Here is a 22,262-nt window from a genome sequence, read left to right as displayed (position 1 = left end):
AAAGCTGTCTATCTTACATAAGTGAAATTCAATACAGAGCGCCAAATCTCACAGCTGGCCCTGTTTGTACATCCCTGCTGCTGCCCCCGAGCCCCACCGCAAAAAAGCACGTCCAACCTCCAGGGAGCAGCGCACACGTTGTAGGCACTAATCCATCGTCTGAACACACTGTCTGATGGCCTGTTACTGCTGCAGAAAAACAAAGGCTTCAAGTTTTACATTTAGTTCTGCTGAGCTTCGTTTGGCACATAAAACACAGAGCACTAATTACAGCATACTGTTCTACTTAAGGGGCTGTCAGCATTTCCACTGCAAAGCCTTCATTTCAGGGCTTTATAACACAGCTGTGAAATATTCATTTTGCACTTCAGCTTAACATGCAAAGGTCTGGCTTTGGACCAGGTTCCCCGGCCTGATTTTTTTTTTTTTTTTTTGGAGGGGGGGAGTTAGGGTTTTTATTGTTGGTCTGGCAGGGGAAGGGCTGAAGATGGGTGGATAGAATTAACTGCAGGAGGTCTTTGACTTACAAAAGCACACAAACAACAAAACTACTCAGCTCCATAGTTGGTTTCTGCCCCTCACCTACCCAATGTGCTCCCGTGCTTTTGTTTATGAATACAGAATATGCACTTCTAAATTTCTTTTACATGTAAGTATTTTATATTTTTTTAAGAGGTTTTTCTATCCTCTCCCACTTCTCCAGCCAGTCTTTCTTCCTTCAGCAACCATCGCTAGGAAAGAGTAATGTCTTGACAAGCCTGGAGGCTGAAAATATTCCACCTGCAAAAGGCAACAGTAGCAAGCCAAGCTCCAACACACCCATTCAGGAGGTCTCTGGCTGACAGAGCAGTCTCCATTTCTCTCGCTGTAAGCTTCCTAAGCCTTGCCCACAGCCACCATTGCCCACCTACACCACCTGCCCAATTGACCCTCCAGGAACTACTGCAAGACCATGAAACTGGTTTCATGCACTCCACTACACAGATATATTCTGATATTTAAGGTGTTTCCAGCCAATATCCAGTTTAAAGGCGGTATTTGTGGGAAAAAGGATTGAGAGCTATAAGCGAGCTTCATAATTAACCAATTAAAAAAAAAATAAAGTGAAAGAGGAAAAAAACCCGCAAAGCAGAACAAAACAGAAAAACACCTGACCAGACCATCATAGTATGACACAAGCAGTTGCCAATTTGATGCAATTTGATTTCAAGATAACCACTTTAAGATCGTCAGGGAACAATCTCCCTCAACCCAAGTTATGAATGGCACTCCTTGGCACAAAAGTGGCAAGAGCAGAAACTGACTTGCTAAAAGGTTTTGAATCACTGAGTTATAGGGAGCATTACATTACATTTGTAAATCTGCATAATAGCAGAGGTGGGATGGGGGTATTCCAATGGAAGTGCTGAGCCTCAGCTCTAATGCCTCCATCAGGTGTGTAGCACAGGGGCTGCAATTGGGGTGTGCACACATTTATTAAAAATTATCCAGACATTTAGAGAAACAGAGCAAATCAGGGATGAAGGTGGGAGAAACGAAACACAAACAACCCAGGGTCTCCATAGGCTGCCTTTCCACAGTGTGCATGCATTTGTCCATCTCTCCACAGAGCCTCTCTTGCCTGCTCTCCCCTCCTGGCCTCCTCACTGCGCTGGCTGCCTTCAGTCCAATTCCAGCTGTCAGGGCTGCATTCCTGACCCATCAGCCCCAGCTGTCGGGCCGACGTGCTGAATCTGCACTCTGCCTTCTTCTTCATGCACCTGAAGAAAGGCAGTCCCAGGCAGGCCATAAATACCATTGCACAGCTCCAGGGAGTGGGTGGGAGGCTATTAAAAGCACCTCTACCAGCAACCATAGTGAGGGAACTTAGAACAGAAGAACACACCTGCAAGTGTTCCTGCAGCCTGCAAAGAGGACATGTAGAGGATTAATTTCCTACCAGCTTCTACAGCACAACTTAGTCATCATTCAATAATCTTCTGTTTCTTTGTTTAACAACAGCCTGGACCATCAATTTTCTCTTCCCCGCTCCCACATTAAGTTCAATTTCTTCCTAAATATTGCAGGGATGAGGAGAGGTCCATGTAACCTTACCAACTCCAGACAAAGGCAAGACAAGCACCAGTTTCTCCTTCTTCTACCATTCAGTCATGATTCTCACTGTAAAAGCAACACCAACTCAGACTTTATTGAGATTTGACAAAACTTTCAGAAAATCTGAGCTTCAGAGATACAAGTGTGGTGAAGGGACAGGGAAAAAGTGTGTGTAAATTGTCCACCATTGTCAGTGCTGTCATGATGCTATTGTGACTTTGATATGGGAAATTCTTTTTTGTTGGTATAAGCAAAGTTTGTGAAGACTGTACAATGAACGCGTGAAATGAATGCAAAAAGAAAAAGTGACATCAAACAGGCTACAGGTATTCCTGGTACATAAAGAGTCAATCCTGATTTGTTCCAGACTAAGCATCTGCACATGGAGTCAATCGGACCAGCTCCACAGGCAGTTAAGCCCCATGGAACAAAACAGAGACACCTCTGTGCCTCTGTGTGGGCAGGCTTCAAAGAAACCCTTCCTTGAGCTCTTGGGACCTGGAATTCTGCAGGATCACTCCTTCACAAGAACCAGATTTTTCCACTTTGCAAATGTGCATTACTTTTTCATAAGGAAAGAGAGTAGACAAGATACCAGACTTTACATTGGGTATGCTTTGTCCTCCTATACATGCAATTTGTCCAATGATTTTTTTTCTTTGTAGTAGAAGATGAAGCCAATTCACCTTCCTCTGCATCAAGAACTACCTATACAAGTTTTAGGTACAAATGCAAACTTGCAACACTGCAGATCAGTGAAAGCAACTTCTGACTTTCTGGCAATCTCACACACTGGTCTCCTCCAAATCCATGCACGGGGCTCGGAATACAGGCAAGGAAAGTGCTTCAGTGAGAAGAAATAGAAAAAAAAAAAAAAGTCTATATAGCTCCCTTGGGCAGAGTTTCAGTTACTCATATAAGGGTTTGAAATCAAGCAGGAACAAACGGTTCTCTCAGCATAAGGGTCACTGTTCATCATCATTAATCATCACTTCCCAGATAGGAAAGGCTCCTTCCCCTCTGTTTTGCCCAGGCTTTAGCACTCACAAAAAGCAAGAGACAAGAAAAAGAGTCAATAGGAATGTGGGCACAGGCTGGCAAGGTTGCTCCCTCTGTGGCTCTGCTGAAGTCCCTCCTCTTGGTCCCAGCCCTGAGCTGAGCCTGCTCCTAAATGCAAACAGGCAACAGTTAAAAGTCCACAGCTTCTCGGGCACACGCTCCAAGGAAACCGTGGCAGCACCACATAATTCTTGACTCTGAAGCAGTCAAACACAGGGGCCATAACACAGCACTGCTCACACTGATACCGCCATGGCAAGGACTCCCTCCTAAATCACCTCCTGCTGAACTCTATAAACAACACATACATTCAAGCTAAACTTGGACACAGGGAAGAAAGAGAGGGAGCAGAATGTCTTCCCCACAGTCAACCCTGCTGAGGGGAGCCACAGAAGGAAAGCCACATCTCAGCACTTCAAGAAAAGCATCATGTTACAATCTCCTTCCCCTTAATTTCTTCTCTGGGGCTTATTTTTGGTATAAACGGATCTGTGAACTGTTTGACAAGGCTTGGGGGGGAACTTAGTGGTTCATCTTGAGTCCAAGAGTAGAAACACACAGAGCTATGCAGGATGAAGAAAAGCCTTTTGATCAGCCTGTCTGAGGCAACACACGTAATTTGTTTGTAATTTCTTTTTTCACCCATGACCCCATGCCAAATCAATTAATTTTCATCCTTCACCAGTGATTTACACAGCCATTCTGCCCTAAAAGTCTTCAACTGCCATATCTCACCCCTACCTTACCCACCTCACATTGTCATAGAAGCAACTATGCCTTCTAGAGAAGAGCATAGCTGTAGGAAGTCTTAAAGAGACTGTAAGTAGTGTGTTAAAGAGACTCTGTATGTACAAGCCCCATCTTTTTATGCCCAGATTCTTTCCACAGAGCAGGTGTCTCAGAGCTCATCTCTCCTGTCACCTGAAGGATCTCGCCTGTAACTCCTGAACCGCTCCAGGATAAGACACCTTGTCCTCCCATGCATGCATCTCCTTAAGATTTCGGTGATGTTATGGGGGAAAGCACATACCTGCATCCTCAGGGAATGAGAAAATGGTTTTGTAAATTTTAAAGATAATTTAAATCAGCTTACAACATGTCAACAATTTAAAAGATGCTGAGATGGGAATAAATACAACAGGAAGGATAGAGTAAGAGCAAAGCATTTATCACACAGACAACATCCCTATGGAAAGAGGCAGGAGGTTAAAAGATCAGTATTCCATCTCTCCCAAAACATGGTCTGAACTATTTATTATTAGTTTCACAGTACTTTCAAGAAGTCCCAACAAACACAAAGCCCTCCTGTACTGACAGCAGGCAGCAACGTGTACTCTCACACAGTTGGCAATCTACAACCAAGAAGTATAAGAGGACTAGGTGGCAAGACCACACAAACACTGAGGTTAAATGTCTTAAACATGCAACAAATTAGCAACAGAACTGGGAATAATCTTACTCCCTCACAAATTTCAGCAGCTATCTACTGCATAGATCATGCTGCACCGCTCCTGTCCTTCTCTCCTGCTTAAGGCCAAGGACAGTATTTTTAAAGAAAGCTTAAAAATTAATCAAAAGAAAGCATAAGAGAATTCTCTCTTTTGCTCAAGCCAACCAGTATGTACAGGAGGAGACATTCAAGCTTCCTGCCTGCCCCCTGCCAAGACTCACTGCCCAGCACTAGGCAATCCCTCCCTGCACTCTTCCCTGCCCTCTGCCCCAAAGAATAAGCTTCTTACAGAATAGACTTTATCAGCATCTTGCCCTTCGTGAGTCCTGGAATTAAGAAGCTCTTCACATCTGTCCATCAACATGCATATTGAGCACCCAAGAGATTTGTCCTGTCAGCCAGAAAGGAGACCACATCCCTCAGGGGGATTGATACAGAGGAACATGGGCCAAAGATTGAGAAAGCAAACTGAAGAGAACAGCACATGCACTGACTTCCACCATCTCCTCAACAACCCTGCTGCCACTTCCCCTCCTGTTCCAGTACAGAGGAAAGCCCTTCACCTGTAACATGGTGTCTCTGGTGTCCCTGTCACGTGCCCCTGCTGCTCAGTCACCAGCACAGACAACTCCAGCAAACTCATATGTGCTCAGCCAGGTACACACCACTGAGCCATCCTCCTGCTGCAAAGATGCAAAGTGGTGCTTCAGGAGAAGCAATCATCATCCAACAGTCACAGCAGATGCAGAATTCAGTTGAGTCTTTTCCAAATAGTTCAATTTTTTTTTTTCTTACAAGTTTTATGACATAGACCCAGCATCCCAAAGACCTGAATGCTCTTCCTCTAGGACAGCAGCAAGAAACACCATCGATCCCCACACTTTTGCATGCACACACACAGACGAAGTCATCACTAAATAAACCGGAGAGAGACAAAAGGCTATAAAGGTAACTACAAAGCAATCCTAAACAAACTCATTAAGTCATTCATTCAACTTGCTTTCATTCTTCACTTACTCTGCCCCTAAATCACTTCTTCCTGGGATTTTCCCCAAGGACCTTTTCAGTTTATTTTCCTGAAGGAAACAAAGTCTGTAAATGAGGGGTACAGTAGTCCAAGATAAGATGACATATTTGAGTAGCTGTTAAAGTGACTTAACAGAAAAAAAAAAAGCCATCCAAGTCCCTTAAAACCCTAAAAGAGGGAGTAGCTCTGGAAAAGAAGTCTCCTCTAACTTGCATTTAGGTTCAGGAACATGGGTAACTGGTAGAATTACCAAATGTGAGAACTGGGGAAGTAACACCATACTCAGAGGAAACAATTCTTATCCACATACTTGAAAAACCTCTTGGTTTTGTTACCATGTGGTTTCTGTCACATTTCAAGAAAGCAAACCTTTGCAATAACCACTATTTTTTACTGCTCTTGTTTAGAAATTCAGAAAGCCCTAGATCCAGGGCACAACCAACTCTTGTTGCTTCAACACTTGACAAAGAACTGCTGCTTTTACATTCTTAGTTCTTAGCAGAAATTGCTGTTGTAAAAAGTAGAAAGCAAAAGTAGAGATTATGGAACTCCAGTCTTCCATAATTAGTAGGGGGGCAACCCTCCTAATTTCCTGGTAAATAGCTTTAGACACATTCACCTGCTTAGAAGCATTTAGCAGAGTCTGTCTGAATAAGAAATAACTTTGAGTGACACATGTAGTTCAGAAACACCTGAACTAAGTACATTTCTGCAGTTTAAACAAGGGAGATAATAACCAGGCAAACACTTGGAAGAGCAAAGCAGCACAAGAGAGAACATCCCTATTTGTGCTGGACCACCATGCTAACCCTGGTCAAACTGTATTTTTCTCTGGTAAAAAGAGAGCTGTGAAGCTTCTATGCAGCTTGTGTCCACTCCCTGCTGTGGTGCACTGGCAGAGAGGTAGTGGGCAACTGCTGGATACAAGATTTGCTGTCACTGCTGCACCAGAACTGGCTCCTGCATGAATCCAGGCTGCAATTCCCATCACTGCCCAGAGGAGAGGTGTTGGATGAAACAGAGCTGATGGCCTGTCAGAGCTGAACAAATGCAGCTGATGATTTGCACTCTTACACAAAAACGCAGAAAGAAATGACTGTAGAATTGTTTGTTGGAGCACCGAAACCCAAAAACATTCCCACATGTACACTGTCTTGTCTCTCTTCTAAGTACATCAGTCTGTTTAAGGAAAGACCTGCAAACGTGTCTGCAGGTTGATACCTGCAATAGAGCACTTAGGGGACAATACTGGGTTACTGTCTCTGTTTAAAAATTAGCCAAAGACAAAAGAAGTACTTAGAGTTCAAAGATGGAATTAATATAATCCACAAGCAAAGACTAAAACTGGCTGCTCAGTGCTTATCAGTACTTTCTGCTATTTCCTACATTTCCTTTAGGTGAGATACAAATCTATCAGTGACAGAAAGGACCACAGAAACTGGCACAATCTGCCACAGCAGCCAAGCTGACTGAGCAAATACTTGCACTAAACAATCTCAACAAAGAACCAGAAAGCTGCTTTTAAATTGCAAGAGTTACGTTCACAAGCGCTGCCTGGGAGAAGTCCTACACTTGGTGCCCATGGCTCAAAAGATGACAGCAGCATCTCGATGCACCCATGAAACCCCAGATGATGCCACTCCAACAAACTGCTCCCTACCATGTGTGACATCATGATGACCAAGGCAGCTCCACAAGTACCCACACTACCTGTCTAACAGTTTGAGAGGAAAAAGTCCGACAGTTCAAGCAAACTCAGCAACAGTTCTGGAGTCAGAAAAAACTACGATTGTCACAGACCAAACTCTGTGGTGTTGGGCCACCAGGTTGTTGAAACTGAATCCTGGGATTTCTGACAGATGTTTCACCACAAGAGAAAAGAGCCGAGCAATCTTCAAGCAGGAAGCCAATGCTCCAGACCCAAGCACTTATGCTCTTCCCTGAAGGCATGCCATATGGCATTTGTTGTTGCTTTCAGCCACCTTCCACAGCCTTTTCCACTGGAGATAGAGTATCTGGAAAGTCTTCTTGAATCAGCTGTAAGGAAGGGAAGCCCTGGGTCTACCACTTTCTTCTATTTATACCAACAACATTACTGCACCAGTTCAAACATATTTTATATATAGCTCTGTGGCTTATTTCCAGGCAGAAGTAACTCAATGCTGGTGTACATATGTTTAGACCACAGCAATTGGAAACAATGTCCCATAAACTCTGTTAACTGCTGATCCACTGTAACCAGAACAGGCTCTACAACTGCAGAAATATAAACCATGATAGGAAAAAAAATTTAAATTTTATCCACCCAGAAGCTAAATAAGCCAGTTGCCACCTGCACAGCACTGACAGACCTCCACTGTAGCCCCAACAGATTTATAGCTGTAAGTTTAGAACCAGCTCTTGTCACATCAAGATACAGTGTTTGACTGCCAAGACACCACATGGAGGTGACATGGGTGTGGGCCAGCATAAGGGCAGACATGCAATACACAGAGCATCTGCCAGTATCCACTTGCATTTTGTAAACTTAAGAGTGGACAAACAGAAGATAGTTAGATGTGCACAGCTCTATTTGTAAACCCTGTACTGAAAATGCCAGCAGTGCTCCTATATTTTGATGAATCTGACTTGAATCCAGTACCCATAAGCTCACACACTGAAAAGAAACAAGAATGACAAGGGGCAGGAGCCCTGGCCCAACACCTGAAGGCTGTTTACCTCAGCACTGGCTGCAGGGGTCCCAGTGACACTTGCTAGAAAGCTCACAGGTTACTGATGCCAGTGCTGAGCCTAGGCTTTGACACGACCTCAGGTGAGCCAAGCTGCAAACAGCAGCCCACATGCAAAAAAAGCAAGATGTGATAATTACCATGCCTTTCACCAGACTGTCCCTCTCACAGACTTCAAATACAGCCCTGCCAGTCTTCCCAACACACATAAAAACAACCTTTCATCACATTTTTCTCTGCAACAGCTAAATACTGGGAGGGTGGACAGGGAGGACAGATTAACATGTTTTTAAAAAAAGCTTGCCTTTCTTTTGCCTGAACCCAATGGGACTGAGCTTTAAAGAGCAGAAAAGCATAATCAACACTTCACAAGTATCTAAAAAGGCACAGCACCTTTGGTTTTGGGAAGTGGAAAAGTTAATGACCACCATCTCAGGCCTCTGGAGAGACAGGCGTCTCTTCTCCTGGGGTATAAATAACCTAGCTTTATCCTGCATAAACCTGTTTGTAACTTTAGGGATGGAACTGCCCTTCCTGAACATGCCAGGTTAGCATCTTGCTTAGATCAGAGGAGGCTCTGTCACTCTGTCAGAGAGCTTCTAGATGGGGAGAAAAAGGGAAACCAATTTCAGGGGGGAAATAAAAATGCAATTTCTCTGGTCAACTGCTTATTTGGAGGATGTGAAACAGGGAAAGAGAAACAGTCTCTATGTTTCACAGGACTGGTAAGCAACACATTCAGGAAATATGGATTATTGGACAAAGTGCAGCTGTCAAAACATGATGAAGACAACTGCATGATATACATATAAGGCATGCACACAGATACAGTTACGTGCATTAAATGAATCATCCCACAGAGACTCTGATCTTGCAATCAGCCACAGAGACACTTATCTTTACATCCATTGGGTAAAACAAACCACTCACACTCATACTACCTCACTACACAAAGTTAAGCACATGCTGAAGCACCCACAGGAATGGCGCCAGAGTTTGCATTCAGTTTTCTTTTAAACCTTTCAAGGTCATCACAACTCTAAAAACACTACAAAGAGTTGTGTAAGACTGTGTACATTACAGCTGCAACATAATACCACTGTCACTTCATAAGCAGGGGAAAAGATCAGGCTGTAAGTTACAGTACTAACAGGCACACTAAGAAAAGTAACGTACACTGAACCAGAACAGAGTATGGCCTTCGTATTAAACACACGCACACAGAAAAATAGAAACAAAATCATACCATCATCCAACCAGGCCTCAGCATTTCAGTACACTCTACAAGGCAAAACCCTGCTTGGCAGCTCTTTACAGTACTTTCCTTTCTGGGGATCTGAGAAAAGCATCCAAATGAAATCACAGTAGAGAGTGGGAGAGCAGGACATGGGACAAAACACAGGCAGCAGACCTGGAAGTAAATTCTTCTTCCAGAAAGATGGCTGCAATGCACAGGCAGCATTCCCTTTGCTGTCCAGAGACAAGACCCTCTCCCCAGCAAGGGAAACCACCCACTTTGACATTCTATGATGGATTTTGTTTCTAAGCACTTCTTTCTGTCCTAACTGCTTCTGCAGCTACAGAGATCACTGATGATTTATCGTTCTGCCATCTCTTCAGTATGAGAGCTCCTCAACTCAATTAATCCCAAATGCTACACAAATATGTTTCAGGCCCCCAACTCCCCTCCCCACAACCCAGGGCAGGAATACCAGCTCATCTCTGTCTGGACAGTTATAGTACTCTGCACAGCCTCCTCCTCTCCTCAGCCAGGGCTGCTGGCTAAGGAGGGCTGGGTTGCTCTTCCCAGTACAACAGGCCCTAAGTGCCAGAAAAAACTAGGAGCAGAAAGAAAGAGATTATTTTGCTTGCCAACAAACCTTTAGGCAGTAGGTGATGAGTGTTCCCAATTGTTTTAAACCTCTGGAAAATACTGACAGCAAAACTAAATGCCTTATTGCAACAAGCACTCTTCTTTTCCCAGGGTAACAGCATATGAATGTCCACAGCAAGCAGTATTTCTCAACCCCTGGTAACCTCAGAGGTCCCCAGGTGCCCTGTAAAACACTTCTCTTTCACCAGAGGCAGATTTTTCCAAACAAATGAGACAATTCGGTTTCCCTGGCAGAAATGCAAAGCCAAAAGCTGCCCAGTGCACCATACCCCCTACCATGGAGGGCAATGTTACTACACACAGCAACCTGGCGGCCTTTCCCAGCCTTGCTGGTCAGCCTAGAACTTTGGTCACCAGAGTTACACCATGAAGGTCCAGGCACTGTCTGGAACAACACAGACTTTGAGCATATTATAGAGGGTTTTTATATTATAGACTGGGAGCTTGGCTGTCTCCTTTTCCCAAACGTATGTTTAAACTAAGCTTTGCAGGCTTACCAAGGGCCACAGGCCCCAGGCAGTGCAGGGCTCTCCCCAGGCACCAGATACCCACAGAGCCATAGGCTGGGTCAGAGTGCCCCTTCCCAAGCACACCACACATGTGCACAGCCACGGAGGCTGCAGCACCTGGAAGAAGCCAGGGCAGAAGCCATGAAACTGCCAGCAGGCAGGCAGACCAGGCCATGCAATTGTGGCCTGGGTGCTGCATGGCCCACTGGCTCTCACCCCAGCTCCAGCAGGCCATGTAGAAATTCACTAATCAGCCCCCTGGCCATTTTATTAACAGCTGTGTTTACACACTGACACTCCTGGGGAGAGATGTTCATTCCAAGGGCCTGGAGCAGCTTCGACACACAGCAGAGATAGTCCAGGCATTGCACCTTCTCCCCCAGCACCACACTCATTTTTCCATTGATGGCTCCATCAGAAAAGTATTTTTTGCAGGGCTCAGACATAAAAAAGCTTATTTGCAGCTTGCTACACAAAATGGGCTGAGAACTTCACAAAGCGAGTGTCCATAACTCACTCACCACAACAGTGATGCAGGAGACCTGTTCTCTCAGAAGTTACAGCCAAAGCAGGCAGTGGCAAGGAAGCTGAAGGAAGCTGCTTCTCACCCAGAGCACCTCACCCTCATCCTCCCCCAGCACCAGTTATTCACGCTGCTGATTGCGTGTTAATACATCTCAACAGCTTAGCTCGGCAAGCCTGCAGAGACAGGCAGCACAAACCACGGATTATCAGGGAGGAAGATTATCTTCCTGCTGCAGAGGACAGTAGAATCCCAATTCCAGCCTCAAAAGCTGCTCAGGCTTCTAGAAACAGCTACGTTCATTGAGGCCTACCACAGACTCAGAAATATTTTTCATGCATTTCATTAAGAACGCTTTCTGTCACCTTGTATCCATTGCACTCAACCACCACTCCCATAGCAGAGTTTGGGGCACACACTGGGCAAACACTCTCCAGCCAGCCCTCATAGTTTGGAAAGGTACACAGAACCATATCTAAAGCCTATCTGGCCATGATTCAGTCCAAGAAAACTAGATAAGCTGGGACAAGATGGGCTTAAGCAAAAAAAGCAGATCCCAAATTCGTCAGTTCCAGTTTACAGTCAGAAATGCTTTTGGACCCAGCTGCTCAAGAAGGATGATACCACCAAAGCAGGTTTGAAACAACTGTGCTCAGAACCACTACATCTAGTTCAACACTGGGAGATAAGCCAAACACAAGGAGTTATGCAGCTGTTTTAAAGCCCTGGTCGCTGGGACACTTTGCAGAAAGTGGACAAGTATCCCTGTCTGTTTTACACTGAGGGAAAGAAGAGGCTCAAAGACAGTCTGTAGAGCAGAGCACAGAACCCAAAAACTTTAACTTCATTTCAAAAGAAAATTACAGAGCTCTATTTCAAGGTTCACTCTACCTTTATATAATTCAGCAGCAAAGAAACACTGGTTAAGAGCATGAAAAACATCAGTCTTAGCCCACACGAAGCTCTTGAAGAAAAGACTAGTATTGATGAAACATAACTGGCAGAAAGAAGTCCTTTCACTCATATAGCCTGTTTCTCTGTGGGACAGGATCATTCAACAGACTCTTTTGATGCTGTGTTACCATAAAGACCAGCTTGGTTTTGGATCTCAGCTTGCTAATTCTTTCTAGCACAGGCAAGTGCTTAACCAAGTACACCCTGACACTCATGCTCCCTCAAGATACCTCTGACACCATCCCTATCCCCCTCATGGTTCCAGTCACACCATGGCCATGGCCAGAGCACAGCGAGTTCTGAACACCAAGACCTGCCACCAAATAAGCAGGCAGGTCTTGCAGACACTTCTTTCACCCTCAGTCTTATTCAATGTTTCAGGAGCATCTCCAGCATCTAGATTGCATTAGGGACTGTGCAACGAGCTCAGGCTCCTTTGGTGCAAAGACTGGCCTGAGCAATGGTGCTTTTTTTTTGTAAATGAAAGCATCCCTAGTACAAACAAGACTTCAAAGGCAAGCAGCCCCTTATGTGCTACTCAAAGGTGAGCAGCCAATTTCAAAGCCCTTGGGAGACCTCAAAGGCTACCACTCTGAGCACAGGAGAGGTAGCTAACACTTCAATACTGGCACTTCAAACACCTGCCCGTGCTGGGCCTGTCTGTCAATAGGGAAGGGTTTCTGCAGAGGCAGCACTGCTTTTCACAGTGTCTACCTGGGAGAAAAAACAGGAGCAGAAAGCTTTACAACTCTATATCCTTGAATCCATGGGCACTGCCTTTTAGTTGTTTTCCCCTTTCAGATCTACCTGCTCTCAAGACATTTGTTTAATGTTATGACTCTCTACTATGATGCAACCTCAGATAATGTACCTTTTTCCTGAGAAAAGTGTCTCTCAAGTCCATGATGGGGGAAATTTCAGGCTAATTGTGCAAAGTGTCAGGAAGATGCAGAAATTAAAGAAGCATCACTGTAAGGAAGGAATGGCATTGTTAAAACTTCATTGGGTAAGAAATCTCATATTAGTTGTTATATCACATTAGCTATCTTGACCAACTATGAATTTTAATACTGTATTTGAGAGAACAAGCAGGTCTGACTTTTATTGCTATTGACTTGGAAACTCTGAATACACCAGCAGTTCATAGTCCTCTACAGTACTATTTTCAATCAGTTTCCTCACAGTAACTAACAACAGTACTGGTCTCCTGGGACACTAGCAAATTTACAAGGCTTACTGGGGTTTCCACAGCTCTAATTCTTATGGTGCTTAATCTGCTTGAGCTTGTTGGAAAGTCATCATCATTAGAGCTACTAAAATCATTAGTGACAATAGAACCAAGTCAGCATCTACAACAGCACAGTTTGTGGACTTTAGAGCAAATAATCTTAAATGAACACAAGTCCCCCTCACATGGGAGAGATGAGAAACATCCCTGGTAATCTCCAAGAGGTTGGGCTTTGTCACTAAGGCTAGGACTTGGCCTTAGAGGATCAAGATTCAGTTTCTAGGTCTGCCTCAGACTTCCTGTGGGAGTTTGGAACCATATCTGTATAGAAAAAGCATGTCCCATTCCTTCCATCCCTTTAGTTTTTTAAACCTGAAGCTCTTCTGGTCTGGGTCTACTTTATCCTGTCTGTCCAGTGCTCATCAAAGCAAGGTTGAGAGATGGGATGCTCCTGCAGTCTATGGTCATACAGATACTAGCAACGAGTCACATTTGCATTGATAATTTTGAATACAGATCACACAGCACAGCTGATTACAACAGCTGCAGGCCTCAGTTGCATTTTCCTTGCACAACACACAAACATGCTCAGGGCAAGGATAAGCAGCCCTGTGGTGAAGGGAAATAGCAGGAGGGTTTTCCAAATTGCAGTAGCCACCCTTTGGTGGGTACAGCCTCAGCAGAGCCTGCAGGGTTTCAGGCACAGGGACCAGCCCACATCTGGAGCTGGGAACCAGAGCAGCAAGCGTGCCACAACCCTGCTGTGCACATACCAGAGCCCTCAGAAACTTCCAGCTATGCGGAGGCAGGTATGTCAGGCACAAACACAAGCCTGAAGTAACTGAAACTGGGCTTGGTGATAGTTAATTATTCAGTCCTTAGCTGGGATCACTCAGCATTAATGTCAGGGCTAAGCACTGTTTGAGTGCCATGTACGCACCATTCCTGGCACCGAACATCAAAACCTTCGAAAAAAGCCAAAGAGTAGCTAGTATCTGTTGTTTGCTTTCACTCACAAAGAAAACTGCACCAAGGCTAATCAAGCAACTTCTCCCCAGGACCTGATCAACAGGAAACAAAATATCTACTTCAATTTTCCAGGCCATCAAAATGCTGACCACCACTTTCTCAGCCAAAAATGGAGGTGGTGCCCTGTAGTTACTTTCCACTAGACACAGAGGACAGTAAAATAATATACAAGTCATTTCACAGGTGCTTACAGATCACTGATGATGGAAAATCAAATATTGGCCCAGCCTGGTCAGACTCCCAACCAACACTTCAATTGCTCTGCCCTTCTGAAACACATGAGGTGATACACCACAGGGAGAGCTAAGCATGCAGCTAGTGAAACAGATGGTACACTCTGAAGGAGGTCTCTTTCCACTGTGTCAGAGGATGCCTTTCTCCACCAGCCCCCTCAGCATCACAGTGAACAACAGCTCTGACTAGCAAGCAGCAAATGTACCACCTGCAACATCTCTGAACAGCCTGATCTCTGCCATCTTACTATCCCAGCCAGGTCTTTGGCAAACCCTACACGCTTCACAGCCCATGGACAAAGGGGGGATTCTGTACACAGCTCACCCAGCACAGCAGGGACAGCAGTGTGAAACCTGCTTATGAGCCTCCCCAGCCAGGTGAGCCAAGTCCTGTGTGCCCTCTCAGAGGGCCCAGCTCATCTGAAGGAGATGAAGAACAACACTCAAGGCAGGACCACAGCAGCTCTGAAAGGTTATCCAGGTAGGCAGTCTATGACCATCCACAGGAAGCAAGAACTATTAAAACCTCTGAGGCAGATGACCTGGTTTGTGTTATTCATGCTGACTTCACCCCAGCACCTCATCATGCTCCTCCTGCCATGGAGACGTTTTCCTGCTGTCTTTCACAGTCAAGACAGCACGTGACTTAGGGGTGGCTAGAAGAATGGATGTTGCCAGCAATCTTGCTTCAAGATTGGCAAAAAGTATCACAGTGTTTTAAGCACACAACTGCAGGCTATAAGACCAAATATGTTGGTTTTTTTTATATCCATTATACTTCAAGATCCAAAGTCAACTGGCACTGTAGTTCACCAGCAGAAAAACTCTGGCTTTGATATGCTCTGTGAATGTAAGTCACATTTAACACTCATGTTTATACCAAGGGAGCTAGCCAGATCAGCCTGTATTTTCAAGACAAGGCATCTCATTCACAGATTGAAGACTGGAACAAGAAAATGCTGTGTGTTAAACTATTCACAAACACAGAGGCACCCTGAGCACCACATATCCAGAGGTAGAATAGGGAGGACCAGAGCAGGGAACCAAGCAGGGAAGCATTCAAGCCCTGAGCTATGACACTCTCACCTGTTCCACAGACTATCTACAGATACAGACATGCCACTGAAATGCAGGTCTGGCTATGGAGAACCCAACCAGCCTTTGTCCTGTGCTTTAAGGGACACTGTTATAAGCCTGACCAGAGACAGACATGAAATCCCTTCCATGTCTGAACAGCAGGCCCTAAGCTGTTGAAGCAATTGGCTGCATTTAGACTGAGCAGTGCAGAGCTGTGAGAGAGATCCCCAGCTACCACCTGGGGTCAAGCAATACTCATGGATGCTGAAGCAGAACAGGCACAGTAGCAGACATCCAGATCAAGGTTACAGGCATTCCCTCAGCTGTGCCCCTGGCTGCACTGGTCCCAGAGATGGGCTGAGCACTGCTCAGACTGCAGTGGAATGAAAAGCATGAATGGGGCAATACTGCACTGACTAGCTCCTCAAAAGTGCCATCATTTTGTAGAAGACCCTTCCAAACCCTGCCAAAAGAAAAGCAGACAGGCTGCTCCCTATCTCACCCTCACAGTCAGGCTGCTCAGCCCTGCATCCAGCCCCCTGGGAACCCAGCAGGTTCTGCTGCTGCAGGACCAAGTCCCCAAAGACTTACAAAGAATCCCACTCTGCAGCAAGCCTCAGCTGCACCTGAAGTGATTTAATAAGAGGTGATGATTTTTGGTGCATTTATATCAGTGAACTAAACTTGTCTGGTTTCTGGTTCTGTTACAGTTCAGGTTCAGCAGTTCTCAGCTGATCCAGTTAAGACCAGCAGTGGTCTGACACGATTCATGCTGGAAGCCACAATATTTTCAAACAAAAAGGATGGTGTGCTGAAGGCAGGAAGTTACAGTCAGGCCAGAAACATGACTCCAGTCTCCTGTGTCCAGGACAGCCTGTGGTCCCTGCTGAGATCTCAGGGGATTAAGAAGCTGGAGAACTTTGTTGGGAATGATAAGACATGAGGAGTCTGAAGCTTCCATGGATTTGTTTTCCTCTTAAATCTGTGCAAGCTCACTGGCAGGACACAGAATTACACAGAAGTACTTGTTTCTACTGGCTGGCAGTAAGAACAGACCATGCCTCACCAAAGGAGGACAGGAAACCCTGTCCCACTAGGAGCAACTTAGTCAGGGCTCATTTTCAGAACTAAAGCTCTCAAGAAGCATTTGCAGAGCCACCCAGTCCAACTCAGCATCAGGGGGCAGGAACAGGCACTCCAGCTGCACATGTTTGCATGCCACTTGGAGAGGGGAGAGACCACAACACAACAGCTCTCTGCTGAATGACTTCCTGCTGAGGAATTCAGGTTTTAGTCAAAGCACTCTTTTAAACAGACAACTTGAAATATTTCTGGCTTAGAAAAAACAGCAGAGATCAAAGACAACAGCAGCAAATTCCAAATGTGTTTCTTTGATTCACTGGCTTCCTGTTTCAGGGAAAGCCTGTAGCAGGTTTTGTAGCAATTTGTTTTTACATTGACATTCGCAATCTGATTTGACTAAGGATACCCGCACACACCCTCCCCCCTGAAACAGGCACTGCTACATCGGTTAAAAAGAGGTTCATATTTACAAGTGTAGAGCTCAACAATACAAACAACCCCTGCAGGAACTGTACTTGCTTAGGTACATTACTTCTGTGAGCAGGATACTACAGCAACTAGGACATTTTAACAATGGGAGATGGGTCAGGCCTGAGCTTCCCCTCTGTCCTGATGGTGCTGCTCTGCAGGGTGATTCAAAGGCACTTAGCGCCCAGCTTTTAACCCCGAGTCTCTACTGGAATCACAAGCACGGTGACCAGATGCACGGCTGGATTTCTGGCAGGGCTAGTAATCCTCTAGAAATTGAATGCAGGCCAATCAACTTATCTGAGGAAATTTTAGCTTCCAACCGCCACACCAATACATTACAAATCCCAACAGTCAACAAGCCTTAGACTTAAGTCACAGTACCCTAGGTCTATATTGGTTCAACACAAAAAGTAGAGAACTGGAGAGCACAGCAAAAGTGGATTCAAGCACAGCAAAAGTGGATTCCCATGAACATGAGAAGACACACACAAAAAAAGGAGAAGTCTAACCACAAAACTAGTCAGGCAGCAACAAAAATCAGGACTCCGACTAAACAAAAGCTGTTTTCAAAAAGCAGTAACAAAACCAAACACTATATCCCATTTGTCAACAAGCTTTACTTAGAGCTCCCATTCGTCCCCCCCTTTTCCTTTTTTTTAATGTCCATGATTATCTATTGGCTCCCTAGTTTTACTTCTATAGAGATCTCCTGGAGCTCTACAGCAATACCATGCATTAATCACAGCAAGATTAGTCCTAGTCGAAGTCACAAAACAAGTTCTCTCTTGTACAGATCCCAAGTAACAACACTGCATGTCCCGCACAGCCATCATGCAAAATATCTCTCCTTACCCACACTCCCCCTTCCACAGCAATGCACAAACAGGTCTCTGCAGAGCCAGCCTCCCACAGACTGCCCACGGCCAGCCCAGCAGTACACGGCTGCTTCACTGAAAGGAGGCAATTTCATAGGCCTTCCCTTCAGCATGACAAACTGCCCGAGGGCTCTGGCCCTAACCACTGAGACAGCCTGGCAAGCCTCACACATCCAAAGGGTTCTTCAGGAAAGAGCTGGGACACTTCCCACTGGAGGGGAAAAATCCAAACCACCACAGTTCATGGAAGTTTAAGCAGTGCCACCCAGGGTGCTTGTCCACCTTAAATAGAGCACGTGGCTGCAATAAAATGTTGAGGCACTCAGACAGCTGTTGAGGGCTGGGTCTTCACCTACATCTGCAAAACACAATATCATCTTCCAGGCATTAATTTAGGGCAACAGTCCATCCAGCTCCATCCTATGTAACCAAGCAGCGTCCAGCTGTGATGACCAACTTCATTAACCCTTCCATGCTTACACCTGACCAGTTTCATACAGCTCTCAGAGCAGTTATTTCTCATAAAGTCCAAGAGACAAAGATGCCTCAAAGACTCCTTCCTGCCGGTCAGAAAAGATCCCTCAGGAATGATGTATATGATGGTCACCATTAGTCCTGAGGTTTTTACACACACCAAATAGCAGACTGAATGCTGTTTCTGCTATTTTAGAAAAACAGAACTGCTTCTCACCTTGGAAAGCAGAGGAGCACACATGTAGCAGAGAGGGTGTCTCCACAGATACCCAACATCTGTAAGATCTTTGATAAAGGGCCCACTCCCTTTCACCTTGGCTCCTCCAGCTGGCCCACCAATGGCAGACCCTAACTCACCTGAGCTAATTCAGAGCAGACCACTTCAGGAAACCAACACCTGCACCTAACTCCTCATAATGCCAAACTGATTCTGCCAGCCAAACTCATTCTACCAGCAAACTCCCCATCAGTTCCTTTGCACCTCACTGATTAACGGCTCTCACTAATAAGATAGACAAAATCCAACCCTGAAACCCAAATTTGAGGGTGCAGAATGAATTCATGATATCCCTCCCCAGGGGTTCATACAGCCCTGGCTGCACACTAGGAGACAGCATGAAAGATAAAATGGAGCTCTCCCAAAAGACAAATGTAAGGAAAGCAAAATGAAACAGGTACCACAGAATACCCAGGGTATGTAGCAGCAGGTCCCAGCCCTGAACAGAAGTGTGCAGACCACAGAGCCAAAATCAAATGCCCACCATATGTGAAGGTACAAGTGGCTTTTGTGTCTTCCAGTAGAAGTCACTGCAGAATACAGACCAACAAACACCAACAAAGCACATTTCACCAGCAGTCCACAGACTGCATGAAATGTACATACATGCACATGCACACACTGAGGTCAGGCACAAGAACCAAGGACTTTCCCCTAGACAACTTTGAGGAAGCCAGGCAGGTTTTTCTCTTGCTTGGCAAGAGAAGAATACTGTGTTCCTTGATATTAAAGAGCCATCTAAGGGAAACTCTGACCTGAACCAGAGTTCTGAGAACAGGACGTCATGCTGGGGAAAGACCATTTTTAGACACAGTGTCATTTATTTCCCCTGAAATTTTAGATACACTCTTTGCTTCAAGAGAGACATTTTGAAACATTACTGTTTTGAGCCAATGAATACACTTTTCAGACATGTATTACAAGCATTTCTTATTTATTAGCAAGTCTTCACAAAAGGGGAGGGATTAAGTTTTCTATTTATGGAGACAGAGAGCTACACAAAGGCTGAGTGATTTGCCCAGGGTTACAGGTGAATTAATGGTAGGGACAGAACAAGGTGCCCTGACTCAGAGGCACCTGCTGTCAGCAATGCCACCCAGCTCTTGCACTCCCTGAAGCCAGGCTTAAGTCATCCTCTCCTCATGACACCAGTCAATTCCTAGTCAGTGAGTGCCTGTCAGGAATTCTCCAAAACACCAAGAAGAACGATGGATTTTAAGAACCAATTATACCCAACAGAAGATAACCCCAAGGAAAGGAGGTCTGAGGCATACAGAAGAAAGCAAATCCCAATCTGTAGAACACAGATGCTATCTGAACAGATACCTTCAAGACATGTTTCACATCTTTCATATCATCCTTCCCTTCCCCACATGCTCACAGAACTCTCCTTTGCAGGGTGAGAGCAATTGCCTACACACAAGAGGTGTTTCTGTATCCTCAGCTCCCAGCTGGTAACATGGAGGAAGAGGCAGCACTGCATTCCTCCTGTCAGTCATCTGTAACAACTCCACACACCACCGTGTGGGAAATCCCAAAAGCTTTCTGATACAGACTGGGTTCATATCACACAAGCAAAAAGAATAATTCAAAAGAGGGACACAAGCTTCAGGAAGGATCAGTCACAGATCAGTTAGTTCCTCTGCATCACTCTACAGTTATACCAAGTCTCCCAAAGCAGCATCACCAGTACAGATGGAAACTTATGCAACAAAGTTAAAGCACGCTGCTGCACCACACAGCACTCACCTTGCTGCCTATATCTTCTCGCTTGTTCCCAGGCTTGCTTCTCCTCAGCTTAATGGAAGGGGAGCGAAGCAGATTTTTGATGCGACTCGTTATCGTCGACCCTTCGACTGACATCATCTCCAGGTGCCACGGAGGTGTTCACCCCACACACAGGCTGTGCCTAGGGAACGAGCCCAGGTTTGAGGCAGAAACACCGATGGGCTCAGCTTGGCTCCCACGCATTCACATATCTCTCGGCAATTCTGCTCGGGAACTCCACTCCTGTTACACTGCAGAGCTATTCACAGAGCCTGGCAGACTTTCCTTTTGCAGATTCCAGAGGATCAAATCAGCAGCAATCTAAACTGAAAGATGCACCGTGAGTCAATACGATATTCACAGTAAATTGAATTCTAGCCTCATTCTTTGCAAGAAATATGAACGCAAGCGCTTACAGGGATGGAGGCAGCATTACTATTTTCAGAGGTTTCCACACAAATTATCATCCATTTAGTATCAATTAACACATCTACACCAATTCCCAAATCCAAAGTTTATATTTTGCATTTCAATATCATCTTATGAAAAAGACAAAAATTCCCACCCCTTGCTTTAGCTCCTTACATGTCCATTCCACCTTATGCTTCACAGCCTGGAAAGCACAATGCTGTACTTGACTATTAAACACCGAGTCGCAGAAAAACCTCCAGAATACACACGGGGGAGTTTTTAACTCTCACAAATCTATCTCTGCTTTAAGCCCACACAATTACATAGTGCGTGATAGCAGATAATAAAGGCACTTGATGTTTCCACGTCCCCCCACCCCTATTTATAAAGTGAACCAAGGAGGCACTATAGCTGCTGCCAAGGATTACAGACCCCCGGCCAACACCTCCACCTTTCCCGAAGTAGAAGGTGGTGGCGGGAGGAGAGAGGGATGCAGTCAGAGTCTGCAGTGAATGATCCTCCCGGCTTCTGTGCAGAATGGGGGCGGGGGGAAGAAAGAGAGAGACAGAGAGAAGGGGAGACAGAAGCGCGGGGAGGAAGAGAGAAGTCCAAGCCAGCGCAGCCGGCAGCCTCCTCCCTGCGGCGGCAGCACTGCGGGTCAGGGGCTGCGCCTCCTCCCCCCGCCCCAGCGCGCCCCGCCGCGTTGAACGTCTCCTACCTGGCGCCCAGGAGCGGCGATCCCGGCGCCCGCGGTGCCCCGCAGCGCCTGCCCATGCAGCCGGCCTGCCCCGAGGAGGGGCCGCGGCGCGGGCCGCCCCCGCGGGCGGGGCGGGGGCCGTCCCCTGGGCGGTGGCGGCAGGGAGGGGGCGGCAGCGAGGGGGCGGCTCCGCAGTGCCAGGTGCGGGCCAGGCGCCGGGGCCAGGCCGGGACCCGCCCGCCGAGCCCGCCAGCACAGGGGAGCGCCGCCCGTTCGCCCGCCCCGGCCCCGGCCCCGGCCCCGGCCCGGCCGCGCTACGGCGGCTCGCGCGGGCCAAACCGCGGCCCCGGGGCGGCGGAGGGAGACGGGCGGCGCTGGCGGAGGGATCGCGGCGCGGCGGC

General features: G+C 46.1%; 1 protein-coding gene across 6 annotated transcripts in view; it reads right to left on the bottom strand.

The window, feature by feature from the left end:
* MAPKBP1 (mitogen-activated protein kinase binding protein 1) overlaps positions 1-21,968 on the bottom strand; it is a 99,535-nt gene extending 77,567 nt beyond the window's left edge. For 5 of the 6 annotated variants that reach the window (XM_063159070.1, XM_063159073.1, XM_063159076.1 and 2 more), the window contains exons 1-2: positions 21,883-21,968; positions 20,736-21,079 (exon numbers count right to left, since the gene is read on the bottom strand). In XM_063159070.1, coding sequence (XP_063015140.1) covers positions 20,736-20,852 — 117 coding nt within the window. In that variant the 5' untranslated portion in view covers positions 20,853-21,079; positions 21,883-21,968. The remainder of the gene's footprint in view (positions 1-20,735; positions 21,080-21,882) is intronic. The other variant, XM_063159072.1, reaches the window with a different exon arrangement.
* Positions 21,969-22,262: the final 294 nt, after the last annotated feature.

Source organism: Melospiza melodia, chromosome 6 (assembly GCF_035770615.1).
Source record: "Melospiza melodia melodia isolate bMelMel2 chromosome 6, bMelMel2.pri, whole genome shotgun sequence".
NCBI classification, from domain to species: Eukaryota; Metazoa; Chordata; class Aves; order Passeriformes; family Passerellidae; genus Melospiza; species Melospiza melodia.
This window is presented reverse-complemented; position numbering and strand designations above follow the sequence as displayed.